General features: G+C 48.3%; 9 protein-coding genes across 9 annotated transcripts; 5 read left to right on the plus strand and 4 right to left on the minus strand.

Moving 5' to 3' along the window:
* Positions 1 to 929: 929 nt before the first annotated feature.
* N7511_004885 (serine hydrolase domain-containing protein) lies at positions 930 to 3,431 on the minus strand (the record flags this gene model as incomplete). Its single annotated transcript, XM_057127310.1, has 5 exons — positions 930 to 1,379; positions 1,548 to 2,313; positions 2,392 to 2,656; positions 2,708 to 2,818; positions 2,873 to 3,431. 5 exons carry the CDS (start codon positions 3,429 to 3,431, stop codon positions 930 to 932), a joined length of 2,151 nt encoding a protein of 716 aa, XP_056986200.1.
* Positions 3,432 to 3,758: 327 nt separating this feature from the next.
* Positions 3,759 to 5,753, minus strand: N7511_004886 (Zn(II)2Cys6 transcription factor; the record flags this gene model as incomplete). Its single annotated transcript, XM_057127311.1, has 6 exons — positions 3,759 to 4,381; positions 4,438 to 4,715; positions 4,764 to 4,985; positions 5,050 to 5,475; positions 5,539 to 5,610; positions 5,665 to 5,753. The coding sequence occupies 6 exons, from the start codon at positions 5,751 to 5,753 to the stop codon at positions 3,759 to 3,761; spliced, it is 1,710 nt and encodes a 569-aa protein (XP_056986201.1).
* Positions 5,754 to 8,084: 2,331 nt separating this feature from the next.
* On the plus strand, positions 8,085 to 9,560 carry N7511_004887 (SUN domain-containing protein; the record flags this gene model as incomplete). The annotated part of the gene is made up of 2 exons (XM_057127312.1): positions 8,085 to 8,402; positions 8,454 to 9,560. 2 exons carry the CDS (start codon positions 8,085 to 8,087, stop codon positions 9,558 to 9,560), a joined length of 1,425 nt encoding a protein of 474 aa, XP_056986202.1.
* Positions 9,561 to 10,821: 1,261 nt separating this feature from the next.
* On the minus strand, positions 10,822 to 11,148 carry N7511_004888 (uncharacterized protein; the record flags this gene model as incomplete). Its single annotated transcript, XM_057127313.1, has 1 exon — positions 10,822 to 11,148. One exon carries the CDS (start codon positions 11,146 to 11,148, stop codon positions 10,822 to 10,824), a length of 327 nt encoding a protein of 108 aa, XP_056986203.1.
* Positions 11,149 to 13,609: 2,461 nt separating this feature from the next.
* On the plus strand, positions 13,610 to 14,849 carry N7511_004889 (putative transsulfuration enzyme family protein; the record flags this gene model as incomplete). The annotated part of the gene is made up of 2 exons (XM_057127314.1): positions 13,610 to 13,765; positions 13,824 to 14,849. The coding sequence occupies 2 exons, from the start codon at positions 13,610 to 13,612 to the stop codon at positions 14,847 to 14,849; spliced, it is 1,182 nt and encodes a 393-aa protein (XP_056986204.1).
* A 25-nt stretch (positions 14,850 to 14,874) lies between these two features.
* N7511_004890 (Zn(II)2Cys6 transcription factor) lies at positions 14,875 to 16,491 on the minus strand (the record flags this gene model as incomplete). Its single annotated transcript, XM_057127315.1, has 2 exons — positions 14,875 to 15,574; positions 15,635 to 16,491. 2 exons carry the CDS (start codon positions 16,489 to 16,491, stop codon positions 14,875 to 14,877), a joined length of 1,557 nt encoding a protein of 518 aa, XP_056986205.1.
* Positions 16,492 to 16,905: 414 nt separating this feature from the next.
* On the plus strand, positions 16,906 to 18,256 carry N7511_004891 (IST1 family protein; the record flags this gene model as incomplete). The annotated part of the gene is made up of 2 exons (XM_057127316.1): positions 16,906 to 16,926; positions 17,117 to 18,256. 2 exons carry the CDS (start codon positions 16,906 to 16,908, stop codon positions 18,254 to 18,256), a joined length of 1,161 nt encoding a protein of 386 aa, XP_056986206.1.
* A 678-nt stretch (positions 18,257 to 18,934) lies between these two features.
* On the plus strand, positions 18,935 to 20,802 carry N7511_004892 (AP-2 complex subunit sigma; the record flags this gene model as incomplete). Its single annotated transcript, XM_057127317.1, has 6 exons — positions 18,935 to 19,531; positions 19,941 to 20,113; positions 20,172 to 20,211; positions 20,277 to 20,306; positions 20,408 to 20,638; positions 20,701 to 20,802. The coding sequence occupies 6 exons, from the start codon at positions 18,935 to 18,937 to the stop codon at positions 20,800 to 20,802; spliced, it is 1,173 nt and encodes a 390-aa protein (XP_056986207.1).
* A 2,018-nt stretch (positions 20,803 to 22,820) lies between these two features.
* N7511_004893 (sulfotransferase family protein) lies at positions 22,821 to 23,810 on the plus strand (the record flags this gene model as incomplete). The annotated part of the gene is made up of 3 exons (XM_057127318.1): positions 22,821 to 22,965; positions 23,046 to 23,322; positions 23,375 to 23,810. 3 exons carry the CDS (start codon positions 22,821 to 22,823, stop codon positions 23,808 to 23,810), a joined length of 858 nt encoding a protein of 285 aa, XP_056986208.1.
* Positions 23,811 to 25,214: the final 1,404 nt, after the last annotated feature.

Raw genomic sequence — 25,214 nt, forward strand, 5'->3', positions numbered from 1 at the left:
CGTGCCACATTCCACGCATGGCTACTGTGTCTTGCATTCAAACATTGAATATTAAGATGATGACCCTGAGGGTCATATTGCAATAATTATAAGAAGAACAATCGCATGACTCCCTTGGAGATGATATATGCATCGGGCAGTCATATACAGTCATCGACCACCCCCACCATGCAAGTCCAAGCTCCATTCCTCCACTCCTCATGGCCGCATCCCACATTCCAAATCTGAACACACTACGAAGAGGCCGAGGTCGTGGCCGAGGCGGTCGCGCAGATTCAATCCCATCTAGCAAAGACCGCATCGTGCAAGGAACCGACAATGACGCAAGCGTGTCCCGCCTCAGCGCTGTCGAACTGGGATACCTCGACGACGCATATGCAACGGCATTGACACCCCCAGGGTCCGCGACCCGACGGCTCCCAATCATTAACAGAGGTAAGACACCCCCCAGCGTTAGCTGAAGCTCCCACCATAGAATCAATGGCTGACTCGCATGTCCTCGCGCAATAGGAACCTACGTTCGCACAACAGCTATCGACCAGCTCGTAGCTCGTTTCCTCGGTCCATACACACCAGCAGGACGGAAACACAAGAAACAGATCATCTCATTAGGGGCTGGTTCCGACACGCGTGTCTTCCGGCTTCTATCCTCACGACAACAACCGGACTTTGTCTACCATGAGATTGATTTCGCAGTTAACACGATTGCGAAGATCCGCGCGATCCGCTCGGCGCCGATGATGCAGCGCGCGTTGGAAACGGACTCGGAGAAGACCGGAAATCACTCGGTCACGATATCTGAAGTTGGAGATGCGCTTCACTCACCTATTTATCATGTCCACCCTGTTGATCTGCGATCGCTGGCTGGGAGCAGTGATCCTGGGGCAATCTTACCGGGCGTCGATACGAGTTTGCCGACTCTTTTGATTTCAGAGTGCTGTCTCATCTACCTGTCGCCAATTGAGGCGGAGGAGGTAGTTTCTTTTTTTACGACGCGTCTCTTTGGTGCTGTAGATCCCAAAGAAAGATCCCCCCTGGGACTCATTCTCTATGAGCCTATTCGGCCAAATGATTCGTTCGGCCAGGTCATGGTTTCGAATCTTGCGGCGCGCGGTATCCAGCTCCAGACGCTGCATCGGTATGCATCGCTCGAAGCGCAGCGCGGTCGGTTCCGAGAGCACGGATTTGAGAACGGCCAGGCGGCGGCTGATATTGAATTTATCTGGAAGCAGTGGATTAGTGAGCAGGAGAAGGAGAGGGTTGCCGGCTTGGAGATGCTGGATGAGATGGAGGAATGGCAGCTCCTTGCTAGGCATTATTGTATTGCCTGGGGCTGGAGAGACCGTAATGACATTGCAGCCTTTGCTGGGTGGAAGGGTCTAGAAGCCCAGCACAGTGAATAGTCTCAAATTGCTCATGAATAGTTGACGATGATATGGCTTGGATTTATGACAGAACATTTGATACACCCTCCGACAACGCAAATCAACCAAGTCAGATTAACTCCGTTCAAGTGTGATCTGCAAAGCAGGGATCTCAACACTGACAGCCCTCTTCTTGAGATCCAACTCAAACACAAACTCATCCAATGCCCTCCCACCATACCGCAACTTGTCCAAGTTCAACCAAGACACACAAGTAGGAGTCCCAGCATCCGCCAACTCAGTCACATCCTGAAAAACAGCCCTAAGCTCCATTCTAGACCCAGACCTAGACCCCTCAACCAGCTGCACAGGATACAACCTGATACTCAAATCAGCGGGAGAGGCAAAACCCAGAATACCAGCCAATGTAGCCCTAAAATCAGTACCATTACTGACAAAGCTCCGGATGAACAATCCAGGCAATTCATCCACACCAAGCACAATCGAAGAATTGAGCGCAGCACTGGAATCCACATACAAGCCGCCAAAATTAGTCAAGGCTTGCTCGGCAGAAACCTCCATCAAAGCCTCCAAAACGACATCCCCAATCAGATCTGCATGAGCATTCAAATCGGCTGGTTTCTCGGTATCAGCGGATAAAATGGCAAACCCAACGCCGAGACTGGGCACGAGACCTAGGTAAGAGCTGTAGAGACTTTCCTTGGGATCTTCGTTACTCAGAACGGTATAGATATCTACCATTGAGGTATTAGGGTAGTTCCCAGCGCTGTAAATTATCCACGGGTTACCGAGGGAGTTTGCTGGGTTTGAGGTGTGCGAGACTGGCTTTAGCCAGGTGTTTGTGTTTGGGGCTGGGAGCAGAGTCGAGGATAGGATTGCTCTTGCGGCTTTTGAGAGGTCCTTTGGGGTTGTGAAGAGGGCTGTTGATCTTTGGTTTGGAAGTTTGTGTTAGTATTGTGTTCTATTGAGGTGGCTTGATTGTATTTTCTTCGGAGAGGTGACTTACGCTTCCTTGCTGCTTCCGTGGGTTGACCAGCCACTGGCTTGTTTGTTTATGGGTATAATCCCCTCAGATGAATTATTTGGTGCAAATATGGTGGTTGAAGTCATGTTGAGTGGTGTCAAAATGCTTTGTTGCAGGGCCTCGCTGTATGAATTCCCTGTCTGCCTTTCTATAATATAGCCTAGCAGTTGGAATGCCATGTTAGAATAGCTGGGTGTTACCCCTGCTTGGGCGACGGGTGTTTGGGCGGCTATGTGCCGTATGAAATCTATACATTTGTTAACATGCGGATTGCGAAGAAAGGTCGTGAGATTCATACCGCTGGTACTACATTTGGTGGAATCATCACAGCAAGACTTATGAGTAGCCTGAAGCAGAGGCAGACCTAAGCCAAGTGGAGCTGCCTGTAGAGTCACATCACTCGAGCAATCTGTTCATTGTTAATAAGATATCGCTAGGATGATAGTCCAATTCAAACACTTACAGTCACGAGCAATGCCAGACATATGACTAGCAAGCTGGCCAATAGTGACATCTCCCCATCGAACGTGCTCAATTGAGTCTTGATCACTTGTTGCATCAAGTAGCTCTGGAAGATACTTTGTGACTGGATCATTAAAGATCCGACCTCCATCTTCAGCAATAAGAAGACACCACACGGTGAACACCTCTGTCAGACCACCTATCCGATAGATGCTATTCTGATATGCAGTCTGGGATTCATGTGAAGATTCTTGCAAGGCAGGTGCTGTGTGGTGATACTGCCAGAAGAATGGCTCATCTTTGGCGTTCCCATTGTCGGACGAGAATAAAGTGATACTGAATGTTGTATTTGGCGAGATATCCCCATGAGTGCCCGTTGTAGTGTTGACCAAAGTATCAAACCCCCGAGTGAGCTTTTTCAGTGCTGCTGAGATTGTGCTATCGGTTGTATTTAAAGTGAATGAGGGGAATGCTGGACCGAGGAGTGGACAGGATGTGAAGCAGAGTATTGGGGAGATGAACGAAATGAAAAATGAGATCAAGAGGATTGAAAGAGTCATTTTCAATATTTGTCAGTCATGATCCAGACATTTCTTGGACGATACCTTGCTTTTATGTCACAAATCGGGTCGGGGATATAGATCGTCTTGGCGCGTACGTGTATACGTCGGCTCGGTGATAACTTAACACCAGACATATAATCCACATGGCTGTTAGATCTCTTCAAATATTGCATAATTTGATTTTCGACTTTCACATGTTTATAATATTCCAGAGAGCCTGGTACTCGATCACAAAACGAGCTGTCTCAGTTAACGTTAGCTGAGATACATGAGCAAGATAGAATGGATCCTCGATTTGTTTTGCTACTAGGCACCCATAACCCCCTAGAAGGACGAAAAATAATGATCCTGAAAGCTCTGCCATTCATCCACAAAAGGAGAGAAGAAGTCCCCAAGAGGATCACCGACGTCTCCCATGTCTTCCATGATACGCTCAAACTGAGCAGCCTCGGGATTTGACATAGTGTTGAGATCTTCAAAAATGCGAAGGCCCTCATCATCTGCGGTGCTTGACTCCTCCTTGCTACTATTGCCCAACCAGCTCTCAATCCGAACCACACGGCTTCTAAAATGAAAGAAAACATCTCGAGCACCTTTCAAGTCTACACGTGGAGTAGATAGTGCTCCTAACCTCAATTGAATCTGTGACAAAGTATGAACAAAGGCAGACTTTTGCTCTGGTTTGGAATCAATCGCAGAATATCGGTATGAAACCAGCAAAGCAAACGCCATCTGTACCCACTGCGTATTGTTAAATCCAAGTTCCTCGCCTGGAGGAAGAAGGATGTATTGGGCCAGAATCGCATTGGCTGAGATCTGCGCTGCAAGACTCATATCAATGCGCCAGGTAGGAGATGCATAGTCAGGCCGGAGGGTTTGTTTTGCGTTGGTGAGACACACTTGGTATAGACTTAGTCCGGTTGCATGGTATTGGGTAGCCAGAAGAGCTATAATGAGCTTAGCATTGTGCCTGTTTCTTGTATATGGAATTGCTTAAACGCACAGTTTTCATCGACATTGAAAGGAAGTTGACGATAAAACCCCTCTAGTTCTGATTTGAGATTCATGATATAGAGCTCTGACCCCGAGCCAGGATGATCTAACTCAATCCCATGCTTTGCAGAGAAAGAGTCGATCTTTTCTGCGATGAACTGCAGCCGAATGATATAACTAATATATTCGTCATGCTGATACTCGTTACCTTGGGAGAGAGACCTGCAACACTCTTCCAGATATGGCATATGTGCAAAAGTCGAATGTTTCTGCACAAGTACTGCGATCCTTAAGAAACATCAGCCAAATCCGAAGAAACAACCAAGTCAAACTCACGATGATGATAGATAATAACAGCCCAGAACAGCTCTCTGCTCATCACTCCCCCAGTGAGGACGGTCCAACAACTGCTCATCCATATTGTACTTCAGCCCAAAGCGCAAACCTGTCTTCCACACTCTCGTTTGTGGCGGTCGATCCAACCGCAGATCAACAATGAGGCTAAGAGCCAACTGGAGAAATTGTGTATAACGGTGTGGACGCGAGTAATAATGCGACCTGTCAGATAATGTCAGACGCATCTCCCCCACAAATTAAATCTCTTGGTCAAGTGGAGACTCACCAGGCGAGAAAGACTAGTAACCCTTGCAGCAAGTCAAAAGAGACTTTGCCGTTTAATAGCATGCGTGAAGCAATGAACTTCTTGATTTCTTCCCCTAGCGCCCGTTGTAAGGGCATGTTATCATATGCAGCTGACGCAAGGATTGTCAGGCATAGGAATGGCTTTTCTTGGTGGAGTTGCATGATAGATATTGAAGGGGCCACCACGACGAATGGAAAGTTCGGGGTCATTTTGGTCTTGAAATTTTGTAGATAGCTCTCGGCTGTCTCTATTGTCAAGATACCTCCTCCGATGATGTCTTCAGCTGTAATATTGCCATCTGTTGCTATTGTGCTGAGGATGTGTAAGTTGGTCTCATTCTCTACTACTGGCGCGGTGCGATCGGCCATCAATTCGGTTATCTTTGATTCGAGCGCCTTGATCTTGCTAAAATGAAAAAAAAAGGGAATGAGTGATGCTGTCGTCGATTATCATATAAAAGCTGCTCACCGATCCTTTTGGAAGCCATTGAATCGACGACCGGTTTGGCGAAAGAGACATTCTCGACCCAGGCGGAGACATCTAGCATTGACATATAAGTCTTGGTGTTTTTCTCATAAGATTTCTGCGTCGTACCGGTTACATGCGCCCGTTGCGTTCACAGTGCGGACACATCGCACCTTGGAATCTGCGCAGCTCTGGCAGGTTTTGGACATTGGAGGCATGGCTTATGGCCTCCACTTTGTGAGACCGAGCGTAGTTATAGAGACAATTCTTGAGAGTTCATGCTTATCTTAGACTCAAGTGCGAATCTCTGATGGGGCCGCGTCGGGCAGGTTGATCAGGCGGATCGTTTTCGGCAGGTAGCATTTATTCTCCTGCTTCAATTGATACTCGTAGCTTTGTTTTGGTTTTGGCCCCCAATTTTTGTATTCAGCTGCCTGCTTAGCCTGGGGCTGAGCTGTGCTGATTAATTATCTGAGAATTTGACAGTGTGAACAAATTGCATACCCCTTTAAGAAAACGATGATGATATTCAGAAAGATGAACGTTTAGATAATCCACATTTAATCATAACTAATTAAACTTAGATTAATATCAAAGTCGACCCGGGGAAATGCCAAGACTCCACGGCGGAAAATGACTGGCAGCCCTTGGCGTCAAACCCTTGGCTGGCGGTGGAAGAAGCGGAATTGAAAGGTGTCTCTAGGGATCTGCCTGTGAGATTTGGCTATGACGAAGAATCATCATTTAAGGTAAATCATGGAACAGAAAATTTTGTTTCCAGTTTAGAGCTAGGATGAACTTCATATCCTGGTGCTTGTCATCATTCCTTTGAACGGCTATTCTTGAAATCTCCAAGGTCCCTGGGTAGCAAAACACAACGAGAAGTACATAAAGAGGAAGTGCCCACACACGTTAGCCTCGAAGCATTCAAGCATCCAAATAACAACTCATTGATCAAGAATGTCCAGAATACCATGTGCTCGAGACCGTAGAACTATGGTTTAGGTCTAGGAAATGCTGCCTTCTTGAACCCTATCCACTTTGACTCTGGGACTCACACAAAGCACCTGATCTGCTCACCTACCTCAAATTGTTCACCTCCACAGTGAAAACAATTTGTTTCAAAAAAGAAAAGCAGGGCTCAAATTCAATTCTCTTACCTTGTGCACGTTACGCACAGCATTCAATTTTTCACATGATAAGTCATTGAAGAGGTTCAAATGACTAAACCTCATGCATTAGTCGAAAAGCAACTTTAATGTTATTTGATCACCCACATGAAGCTAAACCAATTAGAGATTGGATGTCCAGCTCAGTGTATATCCCTTATCATCGGTACTAGAAAGTCAACATTCCAAACGCTTTGCTGCCACATCAAAATCAAGCCTCGTAGAACCATGCAGTGACCCCCACAATAGCATGTTGGCATTCAGAGATCGTCATCCAACGGTCGAATCTCTTGGCCATATGGTCCCGCGCTTGTCAAAGAAAGACTCCGAGATCCCCCTATAAACGGTGCCATTGGCTGGGTTCAACAAGAAAGCAGGATTGTAATTTGATCAACCGGTCCAGACCAGAACAGCATGGTGAATTTGATTGGGATTGACAGTTGATCAGCTTAGCCGTCCCGTGGACAATTTTAGGGCTAATGACTTCCCCTGTGCAGTAACTCAATTTATGTGGAGTCGCTCCTTTTGCTTGCTCTGCCGGGAGTTGCCCGTGGTTATGACTGCAATCCGCTCCATTAAGTGGTTTTTCTCTCTCCGTTTGTCGCGACAGTCAAGGTAGTCCAATTTTGTGTTTCCCACAATTACAGTCCAGTTTTCGGGTTTGTGATGTCATGTGATTTGAAACAATTGATCTCAACTCCTATCATGTCTCTCCTTGCCTCTTTCTTCAACTCCAGGACCACACCGTTGAAAGAGTTCGCTAGATAACACGCCGTGGGTCCTCATTTACACCAAGCTTATTGGCTTCTCTCCACTTGCCAAGCAGGAACCATCGGGGTATAATTCTCTATCATTGGCTGCAATCTGGCGCCGCCCCTGACGCTAAACACCTAGCGGCCCCATATGGCTGACCACTAGTGGAGTTTGCTCAGGGGCACAGCACTTTGGGGGTCCAAGGCACCGCGCATGAGTCCTGTTTGGGGCAAGCAATTATGGGCAATTATGGGTTCAATCCGCAAGTTCGCGACACCAGGGCCACTCAGGGTCTGTTCCGTCCAAAGTGAAGAAGTTAGCTTTCTGACTGTACCGGAAATGCGTGCATATCATTCCAGATCTATCACTCTTTGAGGTTAGCACCGTCACTCATGGTCTTGGTCGTCTGAGTAGCCGGCCGGGGTCCTTTTCCAAGCTTGCACAGGCCGTGTCCCTTTTCTTGGTGCTCCTCCCCCATACACTTTCCTTTCCCTTGACCATCATCTCTGCGAGCATTGTTGTCCCTTGGCCCGTCGGCCGTATATTCTGTCACTCGTTTGACTTAGCCATTCGCTTTATACACTCTTTTATTTGATCGATTCAAATCCAGTCTTTCCCCCTGACACAATGAAGTTCGAGGTCACATCTTCCCGCGCCGCCGCGCTCATCGCTCTCATCGCGAGCGCTGAAGCTGCCAAACATGGCCATGGTCACAGCCATGCCCATAGCCGTGATGTTACCCTGGAAAAGAAGAGCGGAAAGTGTCAGTTTCCCACTGATGCTGGCCTGATTTCTGTCACCCCGAATGAGCAGAATGCCGGTTGGGCTATGAGCCCTAACCAACCCTGCAAGCCTGGAAACTACTGCCCCTATGCCTGCCCCCCTGGTCAGGTTTCTATGCAGTGGGATCCCAAGGCTACCTCCTACTCCTACCCCATGTCAATGGTAAATATCAATTGCTGCCTCGGTAATGAAGCCATAGCTAACCGGACTTAGAATGGTGGTCTGTACTGTGACGAGAGCGGAGAGATTCAGAAGCCATTCCCTGAGCGTGACTACTGTGAGGATTCCAAGGGAGCTGTGAAAGCTCACAACAAGGCTGGCAAGGCCGTGTCTTTCTGTCAGACTGTGTTGCCCGGAAACGAAGCCATGCTTATCCCGACCATGGTTGAAGAGCTCGAAGATCTGGCTGTGCCTGGCATGTCCTACTGGTGCTCTACTGCTGCCCAATACTATATCAACGCCCCCGGTGTCTCTGCCGAGGAGGGTTGCATCTGGGGTACTTCCGCGAACCCCGTCGGCAACTGGTCTCCGTATACCGCTGGTGCCAACACTGATGCCTCCGGTAACACTTACTTGAAGATCGGCTGGAACCCCATTTATCTGGAGCCCACTACTCCCTTCCGCGACGTCAAGCCTGACTTCGGTATCGAGATTGTGTGCGAGGGTGATGGTTGCAACGGCCTGCCCTGCAAGATCGACCCCGCTGTCAACTCCGTCAATGAGATGATCGGTACTCCCTTCACCGGCGCCGGCGGCGCTACCGGCTGTGTTGTTACCGTCCCCAAGGGCGAGACCGCCCACATCGTCGTCTTCGAGAAGGAGGGTAGCGGTAGCAGCGCTAGCACTGAGTCCGAAACCATCTCGGTTCCCACCAGCACCGCCACTCCTACTAGCACCAGCACTTCTACCCCTACTCCCACCCCGACTAGCACCAGCACCAGCATCAGCACCAGCTCCTCGACCGAGACTCCTACCAGCACTCCTACCCCCACCTCTACCCCTACTCCCACTCCCTCGTCGACCGAGACTCCGACCTCCACCCCCACTTCTAGCTCCACATCAACCGTCAGTGCTAGCTCCACAATGACCCCCATGTCTAGCGCCGCCTCCAGCACTAGCCTGCCTAAGTCGACCGGCTCTCTGAGCTACACCTACCAGCCCCACGTTCTCACTGGCTCTGCTGAAATTGCCATGGCCTCCTCGACCACCGCTGCCGCCGCTGCATCCTCTTCCGCTGGTGCCAATGGTGCCGCCAGTGCTGCTGTCTCGGTTCTGACCCTGGCCTTTGGTACTGTCGCTGCCTTGGCCGTGAACTTCTAAATCAGCCTCAACTGGCTGCTTTAGTTGCATTTGCTGTACATGATCACCAATCCGTGTACAAGAGTGTGTACAGAAAACACCCCAGGGCATCCTTTCAGCAATTTTGTCTGCTGCGGTGATCAGCCCGGTCACTACATCGGCATTTTCTTCATTTCTCATCACATTTTTTTTTAATTTCGCTTCTACATAATCCTCCCCCTTTTACGGTTCTTTACATCCCCTGGATGCCCTTTCTTGACGACGCTCAACGTTGGCCTTTTTTACTTCCCGCTTCATGACTTATATATCCCTTGGCTCTCCAGCACTGTTATTATTTTCTTTCCTCTTGGATATCCCTTTTTCTGCTTCTGATATGCATTGGGGTTTTGTTTTCACAGTTGGTGGCCTGTCTCGGTCAAGCTGGTGGATAATGTTTGTTGAATATAAGAAAAAACAGCTTCTTTTCCCCGTGAAACCTTGTGATTTTCGCTGCTAGGACTTGGATTCTAAATCCTTGTATATTATACATCGCTCTTTCACTGATTACCTTCTCTTCTACTTGGGCCAGCAGTTCGCTGCCTCTAATTGAACAATCAATCAAATCTTGTCCTTCGAATGGTTTATTAAATAAAGCATTTACAGTGACCGTGGACTATTCTGTACATTTTTAACATTTTATATCCTAATTCTGCCTATGCCTTAACATCATGCCTAGTGCGTTCGGCAAAGTATATACGAGTCAATATCACGATAAGAAGGAAGGCAAAGAAAGACTTGAAATAGAAAAGATAGAATGGCCGGGAATGTCAAAGAAATGTTCGTTTGAGACTTTTTTTCCAGGCCAATGATTGTTTCATTCATTATGAGTATAGGATCGAGTCTCAACAGCATTGATTTTGCGTCGTGATCCTGAGATCAACTCAGGGGTATAGGAAATAAGCGAAACGTTGTGATCTTGACCGCGCACCATGATCCTGACTAGATAGCATGATCTTGATTGGACATTATCATCATTATGACTATAGTAAAAGTCATGCTTCTGACTGTTATATGCATGATATAATGCGCTAGGCGTGAGGCTGATGCATGAGCCTCGTTAAAGTGTACAGTACAGTAGAGCGACAGTAATAACATACTGTTTATGTATAATGTTAATTCTCGGAGCTAGCTAACCAACTAGCCATCTTGTATACAATCCATAAAGCCATAAGATAACGCCCAGATCAATGCAAAATTCCCCCAAAGTAGTGCATCATATTTCCGTTCCCAGTCAAATCCCAAATTACCAATTCATCTGATCAATCGGAATAATCATTTCAGGCCTCCTAGCCTCAACAGCCAAAGCATTCAAATTACGCTGTCGGGACTCGCGCATGTATTTCTTTTGCTCAAAGGGTACATCTTTGAATGCATTGGTATCATCTAGTCCGTGGTACATAGTCCACACGCTGAAGCCGATGAGACCACCCACGATGCAGCCGATGATAATGAGGAACACCCAGAGGGGGTACTTGGAGGGATCGCTGAGAGAGCCACGCTTTAGGAGTGATGTTGTAACGTCTAACGTGGTTGCTGATGTGGTATCCATTGTTGGTGGGATAGCAGGCATATTGGTGGTTTGAGGAGATAGAGATAGATCTGTAGAAGATAGGCTTTTGTTAGTGATTGCCCAGAGCAAAGAAGTAGTGTAAGACTGGAATAGAGAGATATGCAGGTCCAGTTATGGATCCAGTATCAAAGTCTTTTCTTACCTCGGATATAGATGAATGCCAAAAAAGAAAGAAAAGAAGCCAAGGCGATTGGTAAAGACAGTGATGATATACAACAGACCATGAAAGAGCGAACCCAGCCCTCTAAATAGAGGGACAGAAGAAGGATAAGACACCCGCTACATATTCCCCTACAACAACCACAGATACTGAAACGCATCGCAAATACTAAAATGAACCATACAGTTGACTTTATTCCCAAATAGGCATGGCGGCACCGAAATCTCACGCCTATGATATCATAAACCGAGCAGACCAATGAGAATGCGCAATTGACAGTGGGTCGGCCGCTTAGGGTTGACCTAAATGTTCTAAATATACTAATGTGACTGCTGAGTCTCAATTTCTTTTCTGTTTGGACCACTCTTCGGCTCAAGTGCCAGATCTGGTGGGATACATGAACTGCTTCCTTATTGGTCTGCTCGGGTTCTTTTGGTTCTCATTGGATGTGTGTTTTTTTGCTCTGGGTCTTGGGCCCTTGTTGTAGACACTAAATCTAGGATTGATCCGTGCATGTCAGCTTATTCGCTCGGCTTTGTTTTTGTCTCATCTGACTCGGGGTTTGTATGGTCTTGAATCAATGGTACTCGTCTTCTTCATGCCGAGATGACCCACTGCCGCCGTTTGGGACCTCGCTACCATGAACGTTTTGGTGTGCTCTGCAGTAGGACTCAGGGCTGCAAGTCTCGCCATTGAATGCTCATTTGTCGGACTTATATGCTTACTGCATTAAATTTACTGCCAGTGAGAATAGATTCTACAGTGGAAGACTCAACCCACAGATCAGTCGGTATCTCCAAGCTGAGATTGACAGACCTGCGGATTTAGCTTCTCAATTTATGAAATTGAGATAATTTACTTGTATATAAAATCATGTAAACATGGCTTGGATGGGATCTAGAACCTCTGTTAATGGTCTGACCATTTCTGGATTCGGTATACACCAAGAAGCTACCTGTTGCAAGCATGCCGTAACTACTTATATGAAATAGGCACAGGAAATATTGTACGGAGATTGTCTTTTATAAACTAACTACTTATATATTATTCCTACACAGTACAGATGGCCACTGGTATACAAGGGACACCCACGAGAGGAGAGAGGAACGTATAAATACACAGAGAGAAGGAGAAGAGGCGAGGAGGGAGAGAGAGGAGGGAGAGAGAGGAGGGAGAGAGAGGAAGATATCCGAGTAGACTGAACAGTCAGCCTCCTCTGGACCGAGACAGGGCAAACAAAGGGCCTGAACTCCGAGGCAAGCACGGCACTGAAGAGGCAGGAACACACGTGGCCACGACAAACCAGGCAAATACCTTAAATCCTTATCAATCACTTGGACGCGTCTTCCAAGTCCCAACACGCGTGTCTTAGTCAAAACCTTATTTTCTCCCACCAAGAAATGAGAAAACGTCGCGAAATTGACACGTCCACCCAAACGGGCAGTCCAGGGGGGCAAACAACTCCACTGATTTAGCATCTAATCCATCTTTTTGATCTAATCTCAATCTACCTTTCTTGAACTTGCCATAGCCCTTCCTCCTAGCTCCTGACTGAGACTGGAACACCCCTCACAACCCATACGGTTAACCCAGCCCAGATTCGATATCCTCTTCTCGTCCTTCCCCAAACAGTCCCAACTTCATCAGAGAGGATACTCGCTTTCCACAACCACTTACTGATTGAAGTCCTCCTGCTAGCTTCCCAACCCATGTCTACCGCTGCTGCGAAAAACGAACGTCTGCCTTGGATGGTACAGTCTGCCACAACTCCTTTAACGCCTCTAGCATGCATGACTGACAAATTTGACCCCCAATTACCAGCAATAGAATTAACATACACTCGAATTAGTAAAATGGGCAAAATGGGCAAAATGGGCAAAAATAGGCAAAAATGAGCGAATACGGATCAGAGGTCAAAACAATGCATAATCGGTATACTTGCTGGAATATTTTCATGACGAGATTATCAATACCTCACCAGGGCCCTGGATACGCCACTACCAGCCTTTTTCTACTCTTCCTTTGACAAAACACATTATATTTGATACAGAAAATGGCAAATTAGAAAAAGAGGATGACATGTCGTCCTCTATACACCTAAGCCTTTCCTGTTCCGGAAGTTGACGGGAGTGGGGCTCTGGCTTGCCACCATTCAGCATCAAAGCCAACTTCGTTGTAAGTCTAATTGGACGCCCTTTTGGGAACTTGATAGAGGTGGAGAAAGAATCTCTGTCAAAAGAATATAAAAGCAGAGATTTAAAACTTCTTCACCCTTCTCGATATCTCCCCAAGACAGACAAAATGGCACCGATGCATAACAGCCACCCTTCAACCAGAGCATTGCATGCAGACGATGCCTTGAATCTAGTAACAGATGTTGCACCTCCGATCCATCTGTCAACAATCTTCAGATATCCCAATGACCCAGACCAATTCATTCCCTCCGAAGACCCAGTGGTACGCATCAAAGACATCACCATCAACCAGTCAACCCAAATGAAACTGACAATCTCAGGACGAATTCAACGGCAAAAACTTCGTCTATTCCCGCGAATTTGCCCCTAACTCAACCCGCTTCGAAGCGATCCTTACATCGCTATTAGGAGGTCAAGCAATAAGCTACTCGACAGGTCTAGCAGCCCTCCACGCAGCTCTGACCCTCCTAAACCCACGCCGGATCTCAGTGGGTGATGGTTACCACGGCAGCCATGAAGTGATATCTGTGATATCCCGTCTATCAGGACTCCAGAAGCTCCCACTGGATTGCTCCGCCGAGGATCTCTCCGCCGGCGACGTCATCCTCCTCGAGACGCCGGTGAACCCGCTCGGCACGGCGTTCAGTATCGAAGCCTATGCACAGAAAGCGCATGGTCGTGGCGCGTTCCTCGTTGTTGATAGTACTTTTGCCCCGCCTGGTTTGCAGGATCCGTTCCTTTGGGGCGCGGATGTTGTTATGCATTCTGGGTCGAAGTATTTTGGAGGCCATAGTGATTTGCTTTGTGGGGTTCTTGCTGTTAGGCGGGGTGATTGGGCGAAGAGGTTGTTTGAGGATCGTATTGCGCTGGGCTCGGTTATGGGGAGTATGGAGAGTTGGCTTGGGACGAGAAGTTTGAGGACGTTGGAGGTGCGTGTGCAGCGGGCGAGTGCTAATTCTGCGAAGTTGATTTCGTGGATGAATGGTGCTATGTCGATGCAGTCTCCCGCTGAAGGTAGTGAGGAGGCGGTTGTTCAGTCGGTTGTCAAGACGGTTTATCACGCTAGTTTGCAGGATGGAGAGTGGTTGCAGAGGCAGATGCCTAATGGGTTCGGACCTGTGTTCTCGATTGTTTTGCATCGGGAGGAGTTTGCGAAGGTTTTGCCGACTAGGCTGTGTTTCTTTCAGCATGCTACTAGTCTGGGGGGTGTTGAGTCTTTGATTGAGTGGAGGGCTTTGTCGGATTCAAAGGTTGATCGGAAGTTATTGAGGATCAGTGTTGGCTTGGAGAACTGGGAGGACTTGAAGGAGGATTTGCTGAAAGCATTCAAGTCGCTTTTGACATGATTATGCCATTGGCATGTTTACAAAGTTATATCAGAAGCCAGTCCCGACCTAACCGTCCAATGTCGAAGATCCACCGCGAAGAAACCTCCAATTTATCCTCTTGCTGCCAGTAATCCCGTAAGATATTCGCCGCATTAACGACATTCAAACAACTAGTCGCCACCCAAAACTTCTCTAAACATTCAACAAGGAAATCCCTTTGTGCTTGAGTGCGACATTCCAGACCCGCGACGAAGATAGCCCATAGAATACACTTGAAGAGGGCCTCGTCCTCTTTCAATGCATCAATAAGACCCAATAGCTCCGACAACAAGTCATCTTGTAAGGTGACATCGTCTGTGAGGGCATCCAGGACTCGTCTACCATATATCGAAGCCCCGATCTTGTATGCTTGCGATAGGGTGCAGAGGTTGCTTATTTTGTTTGGGGTTGATTGGCTGGAAGTTTGAAGGCTTGAGACCCAAGCGTAACAGTCAAAATTCTGGATAAGAGACAGCATGGCTGTTGTATCTTGAATATGTGTTTGGATGGCGGCTTGATCGAGCTTCGATGCTGCGATAGTATCTCGTTCATTCGAGAGGAATTGTATCGCTTTCAACAAGTATTCCGGGCACCCAAGAAAAGATTTCTCGATGGCTTCTTGGGACTGGGCGTCTTCTTCGTCAGCGGAAATGAATTCGGATAGTAGCTTGGGTCGTAGGAAGGTTGCTCCCAGAGTCTCAATCCTGTATTCAGTCAGTCACACTTCAGCCAGCAGTGAACATCAAGTATGAAGGAAACCCCACAGGTGTATTTGCTTAGCAATAAAACCTCGAATCTCTTGAATGGTCTGACCAGGCCCATCGTTGATACCAGTGTCCCCCATCAATCGCCGAGAAGAAATCAAGCTCTTAGCACCCTCGAGATGAAAGTTCCAGCCATCACTCCCAGACTCCAAAAGATCCAAAAATATGAGCAGAAAGATACTAGCAACAGTAGTATCCTTTTTGGATGAGTCTGAATTTGCATTGCCTAGGGCCCGGGATAGAGCTTCCATAGCTTGATGCTTGAAAAGCAGTGCGTCTCGATTAGCATTGATGAGATCAGGAGAGGTCGGCGCTTGAAGTTGATGAAACGGCTGCCCTGAGTTGACGTGGTGCCGCGCCGCCAGAGCAAGAATGGCCTTTTGTAAGATTGGCTCTTTCATTCCGTAAGGGATCAGACTCCGGAGTGGGTTTTTGTCGCTGTCGTAGACAATGAATAACTTGCATATTCGTTCGTTATCTGACATCTTGTCAGTATGCTTGTTCTCTTGCGCTTCGCATCTAGACTCACAATAATCTATGTAATACTTTGAAACGTGATCTAAGTGCGATGTAGATGGGTCTTGTAATGCACTATGCAGGGTTTCGCCACTGACCGGCGTGCGAGGTTTCTTGACTGGTGACCGTACAGGCTTCAAAGCAGAAGACGAGTCTCCTGCTTTACCCTCAAATGAGCGGCCTTGCATCTTGCCGCGAATTGCCACACCTTTCACCCATCTGAACGGGCGTTTATCGAAGCATTCTAGTCCCGCTTTCTCGCACTTGGCGCATGGTGTGCCGGACTGGTCGCATTGAATGCGCCGGTTGCGACATGTCCAGCATGGGTCGCATACCTCCATTTGGATGTGACATGAGGGAGAAGCGCATACGAGTTGCCCAAGTGTGGTTGGAGCTGGAGATAACGGGTTGCTGACTGAGCGGGCGGGGCAATTCATATTTACTTATGAAGGCCAGCATGAAGGCCAACATCCTTTACCGGACATTTCGATCGCTTGATGGGTTGGAATAATAAGACAATGACAGTTGACTTGAAGATCAGGTGGGCTGCGAAAGTAACAAGACCACTTCCATTGGCTGTAGTTGAGTGCAGATACCGATACAATAACCAATCTCACAAGTGAAGAGTACAATCCAGAGAAGCAAAGGGGAAAAAGCGAGATTCGACTTGGACTTGGCTGTATAAAAGAGAGTGGGTAACGTTAACCCCAACCTTGGAGACTCTCCCCGCTTGACTTCCCTCTTCAACACACACCATGCCTCCCTCAGCGCAAACGGTAAGCTCTTCAGCTCTGAATACTCTGACTCTGTCTTGCCTTGCATCTGCCCTCTCTGATCTCGATGATACTTCCCAAACCTCGCTGCCTAAAGCTTCAAGACTACCCCGCATCACCGCATCACCGCATCACCATAACATGTCCTCACCTTGCACCCAAACATACCAGAAACACAATTAATATGGAACAGACTAGATTAGTATCCACCCTCCGTCTCCTCATCCCCCGCCTCCGCCTTGTTCAAAAGAAAGACACGGCCTCATCAGTCGTCCAACGTCGCGAACTCTCCCAACTCCTCAGCGAAGGCCGTGAAGCCTCCGCGCGCATCCGCGTCGAGAATGTCATCGCAACAGACGTCGCCGTGGAGGTAATGGAGATGGTCGAGCTATACTGCGAGCTCCTGCTGGCACGCGCGAACGTCCTCGACCAGCTAGCCTTCGGCGACCAAGGCAACCGCTCCCGCATCCGCGCGAAAGAGCTGCTCAAGCAGCGCACTCAGGCTCAGACCGGTACCGCGCCGGCGGCTAAGAGCGAGAGCTCTGGCTCGCGCTTTGGATTTGGATGGTTGGGCGGTGGTGCTCAGAAGAAGGAGGCTGAGCGGTCGGGCACGCCGATCACGGCGGCAGGGGCTGCAGAAGACTCTGGTGATGCTTCTGCCACGGATGAGGAGATTCCTTATATGGACACTGCACTTGATGAGGCCGCTGTTGTCATCTTTTATGCTTGGCATCGGTTCCCTCATGAGTTGCGTGAGCTTACTATGCTTCGCACCATGTTGGGTGAGCGTTACGGAAAAGAATTCATGACTCTGGCGCAGGATAACAAGATTGATACCGTCAAGGTACCTGATCGCCTACTTAAGGGATTGCGTGTTCGTCCGCCTGGTCAGGAGCTTGTTGAGCTTTATTTGAGAGAGATTGCAAAGGCATATGGGGTTGAATGGGGTGGTAATGAGCTTGGGGACGCGCCGGAGTTTGTGGACGATGTTAGGGGAGACGACGGCGATGAAATCGAAATCCCGCAAACTTCCAGCAAGCAGGATGACTCAAGGCCAAATTCTGAAACGAGACGAGCTTCTGATGCTAGTGAATTGACCAAAGCTACACCCCCGCGTGGGCTTGCTGCAGGTCGGAGTCCTGTTAGTGTTGCGCCGCCGGCTCCCAGAACGGACAACCCCAATCCTCGAGTCAAAGTACCCGGGACAGAAGGGAAAGATTCAGGCGTCTCGAAAGAAGGCAATGGGGCTGCCTCCAAGAGCAAGAGTAACAACGGGATACCAGAGCTCGATGAATTGACTCGGAGATTTGCTGATTTGAAACGACGGCCTTGAGTTGGGTCTGTCAATTAAGCTATTCCATGAATAGTGGGCTTGACACAAAGATCGTCTGGCTGTTGCGGCTATTGTCAAATCCTCTTCAGGGGGAATTTGTGATCTGGATTGAATTGGTCACTGCTCGCATGATAGATCACATTTATGAATTGACGGTTCAAATTTATCTGTTGCTAATTGTAAACTGGCCTGATTCTCCGTACCACTCTGTATATAGTACTGTATGAACGAACACCTGGCTAGTAAAGCAACTGTAAGCGTCGGGTGATGCACCTTGCTATGCAGCCAACCTATAGATCGAGATATAGCGATCAACTCCCGATTACCCCAAAGCAAGATCTAAGTTACCCCAAATGAGGAACTTGCAGACAAGGTATATGCACCAAGTCCCCACGTGATGGAAGCAGTCGCTTGCATACTGTAGACTCTAATAATAAAACCTTGACAAGGAAAAAAAAACCCCCCTACCAAAGTGTCAAAACGCCGAACGGGGACCGTTGAAACGGGAACGGGAAACCCCAGCAAAAACGATCGATCACCGCCCTCCACAATATGAACCGACACCTCAACTTACCAAGACGCGACCTAACTTAGGCACTCTGCCACGCGCAAGCCATTCCAACCCCCCAAGATCTCACCAAAAAAAAGTCCGCAGGAGAGAGAGAGAGCAAACCCACCATGCCAGTATACATGCTCCACGGCTTCCGCTGGCCACGCGCAGGCTTCACTGGAATACGAGTCTACATCGTCCTCCACAACCTAGAAGAAGCAGCCGCAGAATACATCCAACAACCCCTTACAACATCTCTCATCGTGGAATCTTTCAACAAAACGAACCCAGATATCCTGCCCCGCCTGCCCGAGCTGCAATTTATCGAGCAGTACGATCCAGCCGACGAGACAAGCGGGACTGTCAGTCAAGATTATGCGTATGTCGGTGCGCGCGTGCTGACGATTCCCGACGGCGGGGATGGAGCCACTTCGACCGGTGGACAGAATATCGAGGATGTTGTCGAGCAGGGGTCTGGTCTTACGGATGAGGAGACTGCTGCGCTGGAGACCTTGAGGGATCGGCTTGCGCCTGGTGAGAAGATTGGGTGGTATTTGGTTTACAACGGGGATCCGGAGAGGTGGTTTCCGGAGTCGGAGAGTGAAGATGAGGATTATGAGGACGAGGATGAGGATGATGAAGGAGATGGGCGTGGCAACGGGAATGGGAACGGGCATGGGCATGGGGAGAATCCCACGGAGCCTTCTAGTCCGCAGAGTGTGACGGTATGTTGAAATCCGAGTCTGGATTGATTTTTGTTGTCTATGCGTGGGCATGTCTGGAATGTGTGTTCTCGTGCTAACGTTGTCTATAGGCTCGATTGACGAGATTCTTCAACCGAATGAGCTCTGGGTAGTGAGTGCGCCTTTTGAGCCTCGGGGAACACCACTAAATCATCTCTCATCCATCCTCATGCCTACCTGCAAGGCTGTGCCTCGGGATTGGAGCTTAACGAATTCTACGCCTTATGTCTGATACTCTTATCTTGTGAAAATACTGTATTAGCCACTTTCTATTCCATATATTTGAACCTGTCCATCCAATTGAATAACAAATCCACATGTTAAATAAATCAGCGAATTCCGACTCTCCACTTCCTTAGTAGAGTGCTCGAGGATAAGATCAAATCTGTAGGCGGTGAAGAATGGCAATATGGGGTTGAGGGGAGCTTCGATAACGGGAGCAGCGGAGAAACCACCAAAGCTTGTCGCAGCACTCTCCCCGAGTGGTTTTACGAATGCAGACCAGGTAACACCCTGGCTTAACACCAAAATGGTTCTCTCATTTATCCTGGTTCAGAATCGCCAGTGAGTGGCTGTCCCGCAGGTCTCATTTTAATGATTCAATGTGCTGATGATGGTATAGGGGGAAAACGCGCCTGGCGAAGTGGTATGCCCCATACAGTGTGAGTGATGCCAGAACATAACAGCAATTGAGAGAGAAAGTGAACTTGGCTAATACTCGTTGCAGGATGAGGAGAAAGTCAAGTTGAAAGGCGAGGTTCGTTCCGTCCATCACCATCACCATCACCACCACCACCACCCGCATTGCGCATCGCAGTCTGTTGGGCCTTTCAGCTAAACAACACTCATCACCATTAGGTTCATCGCCTTGTCGCCCCCCGAGACCAGAAGTATCAGTCGAATTTCGTCGAATTCCGACGAAGTACAAAGGTTGTCTACCGCCGATATGCTGGATTGTTCTTCTGTGTCTGTGTCGATGCCAATGACAATGAACTCGCCTATCTCGAGGCTATCCATTTCTTTGTCGAAGTGCTAGATCAATTCTTTGGCAATGTCTGCGAGCTGGATTTGGTGTTCAATTTCTACAAGGTGTGTGTGAAGATGGCGTGTCGAATGTGGAGTGCAGGGAGCCGAGCTAATTTCGTTGACAGGTCTACGCTATCCTGGACGAAGTCTTTCTCGCAGGCGAGATCGAAGAAACGAGCAAGCAGGTCGTGCTTACGAGGCTGGAGCATCTTGATAAATTGGAGTAGTGAACGGGGACTGTGGCCGACATCGAGATCACTCGGACTCGAATTGGCTTGATGGCACCAACAACACTACAGGCTGCGGTTGACAGCACCGTCATTTGCATGGAGTTTCAGGGGTATTGTGGCTTTCACTGGACAACATTATTACTCGAGTTCATATTCACGTTCACTTTCACCAAGGGTTAGTTCAGGGGATATGGGATATCGAAATCAAACATCACATCGTCATTCCGCCACTTTGGCCCCAATGTCGAAATCACGGACCAATCTATAGCTCATTCTATGGTCATGCCAAGCTTTCCACTCGTATTCTCTCTCTGTCTTTTCTCGTCGGGATATGTCCTGTGTTGACCCCCCCTCAGACGCAACTTCAACTGCCGATAAACACTGCCGTTGCATGGCGAAGATCCCCATGGACCAAGCAGCGTTTAAGCTTAGATTAGATGTAATGTTTATCATATGGAGTTCGGCTGAGGCTCTTCCTAATCGGTTAAGGCTTGGTGAGGTGATCGTTGACATCGATTGCGACGATGGTGGTGTGCTACTATGAGGTCTTGGCACTGGACATTTAACCTGTGCCCCTGCCACCCTGGAGGGTTTCCCTTTGCTTGGCCATTTTTTTCACCCTACTGCTTAATGCGCTCATGATTTCTATGATATACTCAGCATGAATCAATGCATCAAGTGATGCTGAACGTTACTGTACATGTCCCCGTACATGTACAGTACCATGAATGACTCTGTTACTGACTGTATTCGGACCAGCGCCATCCGATATAGTCTTATCACAACACAGCCTACGAACATCAACTCACGCCAAACCTTCGGTCCGTCAGAACTTGTTCGAGAATAACGACCCTGGCATAGATCATCCGGCCCACGAGCAGCCATCCCCGAATGGAAAAATCTCTCACACGGGACGATCATTCAGCTCACCGTACTGTGTACATGGGTATTGGACCAGCACAATCTAACGCTGACCATTGAGGATCACTGAGCACCACTGGACACCGACAAGGATACTGTACAGTACATGTCCCAGGACTAAAAAAGCAGACACAATTTCCGACACCAGTCAACGTCTGCCACTCAACCCTCTTGAAACATGGGGGTTCCCCTCGAGACGACACATCCGCATGCGTGCAAGTCTTGCCCGAGATAGGTGGTGCGCGGCCGATCCAGGAGAGGCGGACTCCATTTGCACCGCAGCATCGGTGTCTTTTACCTTTTTTCCAGTGTTGATCCGTTGTATATTGGATGCGGCTTGGCAAGGTGGAGCCCGCCTGGAAATTGTTACTGAGTCTCGACCATGTTATCGACGCCACTTGCCGAGCCACGCCCAAGTTCCCAGGTTTCCAAGTCTCCGAGCCCCTGAGCAATCTGGTTGCAGTGGAGCTCGGCAGATTGGTTTCTCTGTCTTAGATGTATACTTTGGGTGTGTGCTTTGATTGACGATATGTGTATGTGCCGATGTGCAGATGTGCATATAGAGGTGTATGGCAACTGATACTTCTGAATGTGATGCAACACCTTCAATGTCCAGTGCAATCAAAGTGGCACAGTTCCACAGTGTATACGCGTTGCCCTTAAGCCCTGCGCCAATGAGGATTGGCTCATGCACGGATCGTCAAAGGCAGTTCCGGAGGCCAACGGCAGAACGTCTTCGTATACGTGGATCACAGGCTTGGCAGGGCGGTATTGTTCATTACATACCAACTCCACATTCCCCTGACAATCCTGGACATCCCTGTGCGTCAGCCTGTGACGTCGCTTCTTACAATACGTGCATTACGTGGGGAGTGTTCGGAGTAAGAGACGCCACTTTTGACAGAACATCAACATGCTGAATGTGGATATCTTTTATTTCTTTATTTCTTTTTTTTCGATTCTGTTGATGATTTTCCCCCTTATCTATCTTTCTTAAAGACCCCCTTCCTTCTAGACTTTTCCAGTCTGTCCCTTCTTTATCTTTCTGCTCTTGCTTCTCCATACTTCGATATATTGCAATTGAGCTATTCACCATGTCTCTCGCGCTCTCCGATAACTTGGCTCCTCAGCCTATGACTGATGTCTTTACCGATGACACAAACATTGATCGCCGGAAGTGCCACCGTACAGTGCCCATGAAGGTGCTAGCTCTGGGTGTTGGCCGAACTGGAACTGCCTGTGAGTATGAGCATCAGTACCAGTACCAGTATTCATCTGGTATTGGTATACATCCGGGAACCAGACTGACTCCGATACAGCTCTGCGCAAAGCCTTCGAACGTCTGGGCTATGGCAAGTGCTACCACATGATGTGCGCCAGTGTTGAGAACCCGCCGGATTGCCTCATGTGGCACGATGCCCTGAACGCAAAGTACAAGGGTGAAGGCGAGTTCGGCCGCAAGGAATGGGACCAGCTGCTGGGTGACTGCCAGGCCGTCTGTGACTGGCCTGCCTGCGCCTTTGCAAAGGAGCTCATTGAGGCATACCCTAATGCCAAGGTCATCCTGACCACCCGCGACGTTGACCCATGGCACGCGTATGTTCCCCTATACACCTTTCAACCCGAGCCAAGACTGACAATCAAACAGATCCGTTATGAAGACCGTCTACTGGCGTGTCTCAGACCCAGAGCACAAGTTTGTGTCAAACTTCAGCTGGGCCGCAGGAATGTACTACCCCATGCTCAACAAGTTCTTCGAGACTTTCTTCCGCGGCGACTTCCCCGGAAAGGGCAAGCAAGTCTACGAAGACCACGTCGCCGAAGTGCGCAGCATGGTTCCCCCCGAGCGTCTGCTCGAATACAACATTAACGACGGCTGGGCTCCTCTGTGCGAGTTCCTCGAGGAGGAGATGCCCGATACGCCTTTCCCCCGCGGCAACGACATGGCCGATTTCTACAAGCGTTGCAGCACCCGTAACCGTCACCAGATGATGAACGCTGCCTTGCAGGCGGTTACCATTGGTGGTTCATTGCTTGCCGCCGGCTTTGCTGCAACTGTTGCTTTCAAGCGGTTTTCGAGGTAATGCATTTGCATGATCCTTCGTTAGTCGTTACTTGTTTTCTATCTGTGCTGGCTGCTAGTGTGCGCGGGCGTTCGCTGGTTCGTCGGGTTTTATGTGATTTTTGTCTTCTTTTCCAAAAGAGCAGATCACTGTTTATCAACGTCTCTAATACCCACATCTCCGGCATCTCATCTATATTTTTGGAGGGAGAGCACAGGGAGCCAAATTGGTAATTTTTTGGTACATATTGTCTTACTTCACATTTCTTTTTCTTGAACTCTTTGATCTTGCATCCTCTCTACCTGGGCACTGCTCAGGGGTTGCATTCCTCTCCCTACGCTTGACATTGTGGGACAATCCACCCCCGACTTTTGAACTGAGGGATGATCTTTACATTGCTGTTACGCAAGGGGTTGGAGAACCCCTCACCTCTGGACTAAACTGGTTTGAATGGATGTGGCAAGAACTGGGTTTCTTTACCAGGCAAGGCATGGCGCATTGGAGTTAAAATGGCATTTCAAACTAAAATATCACTTGTCTCATAAATGTTTTATAAATCATTCTATTCCCGAACCTTTACAATTGACTGTAGATCTGTGATAGAATTCAATCAGGTTCCACTCAACGTTAGTACGTGGAGTACTGTAAGTAAATAATCGATTTTAGAAAACTTTCATTACATGTCCTTCACTATCCCCGAATCTCAACGGAGCTCGCTACGCGGATTGATTCGTACTCGTACTGTACGAACCAGTGGTTCATTTTATTGGAGGGAGATTCGGGTCTCTTGGCTAATTAGTGTCTTGGCGAGCTCGGATTGAACGTATTACCATACTGTACACTGATACCCTCGCATGTACTGTATGTAACACCGATACTAGAATATGTCCCAGATTTGAGTCTACATTTCTTTCCACTACCCTGTTCTCAATTGATAAAGAGTAAATAAACGTTGCATATCAATACAGCTACACTACTTAATACTGAATACCACGATATGCTACGGGGACTGTATCCAGACTTAAAATAGATTCGCGCTTTGTTCCCTGTGATCATCGGAGATGGCGGCTACGGTCCAGACTGATTTGTGTCTGCTGGATTATGCGCCTTGGTCTATTCTTCATTTTGCTGTGACATACGTACTGTTGTGCATGTGTACATGTACATATGCATGTGTGCGTATGTGATGACGGCTTGGAAGTGGGTGCATACTTGCAATCTAGCCAAGACTTTCATTGCTTGGGTATGTCCAATCGTGTGGACATGTGTTCGCCACGCGTGGTGGAGGGGTGGGATCTTATCTTTTGCGGTTGATTTGCTTGTTTTTCTTTGATTGTTTGGCAATATTATGATTATTGGTAACTAGCTTGTAGATTGATTATCTTACATGCACCTATCCTCTCATCGATTTACATGGAAGGATGC

Source organism: Penicillium nucicola, assembly GCF_028828085.1.
Source record: "Penicillium nucicola strain IBT 29836 chromosome Unknown utg000003l, whole genome shotgun sequence".
NCBI classification, from domain to species: domain Eukaryota; kingdom Fungi; phylum Ascomycota; class Eurotiomycetes; order Eurotiales; family Aspergillaceae; genus Penicillium; species Penicillium nucicola.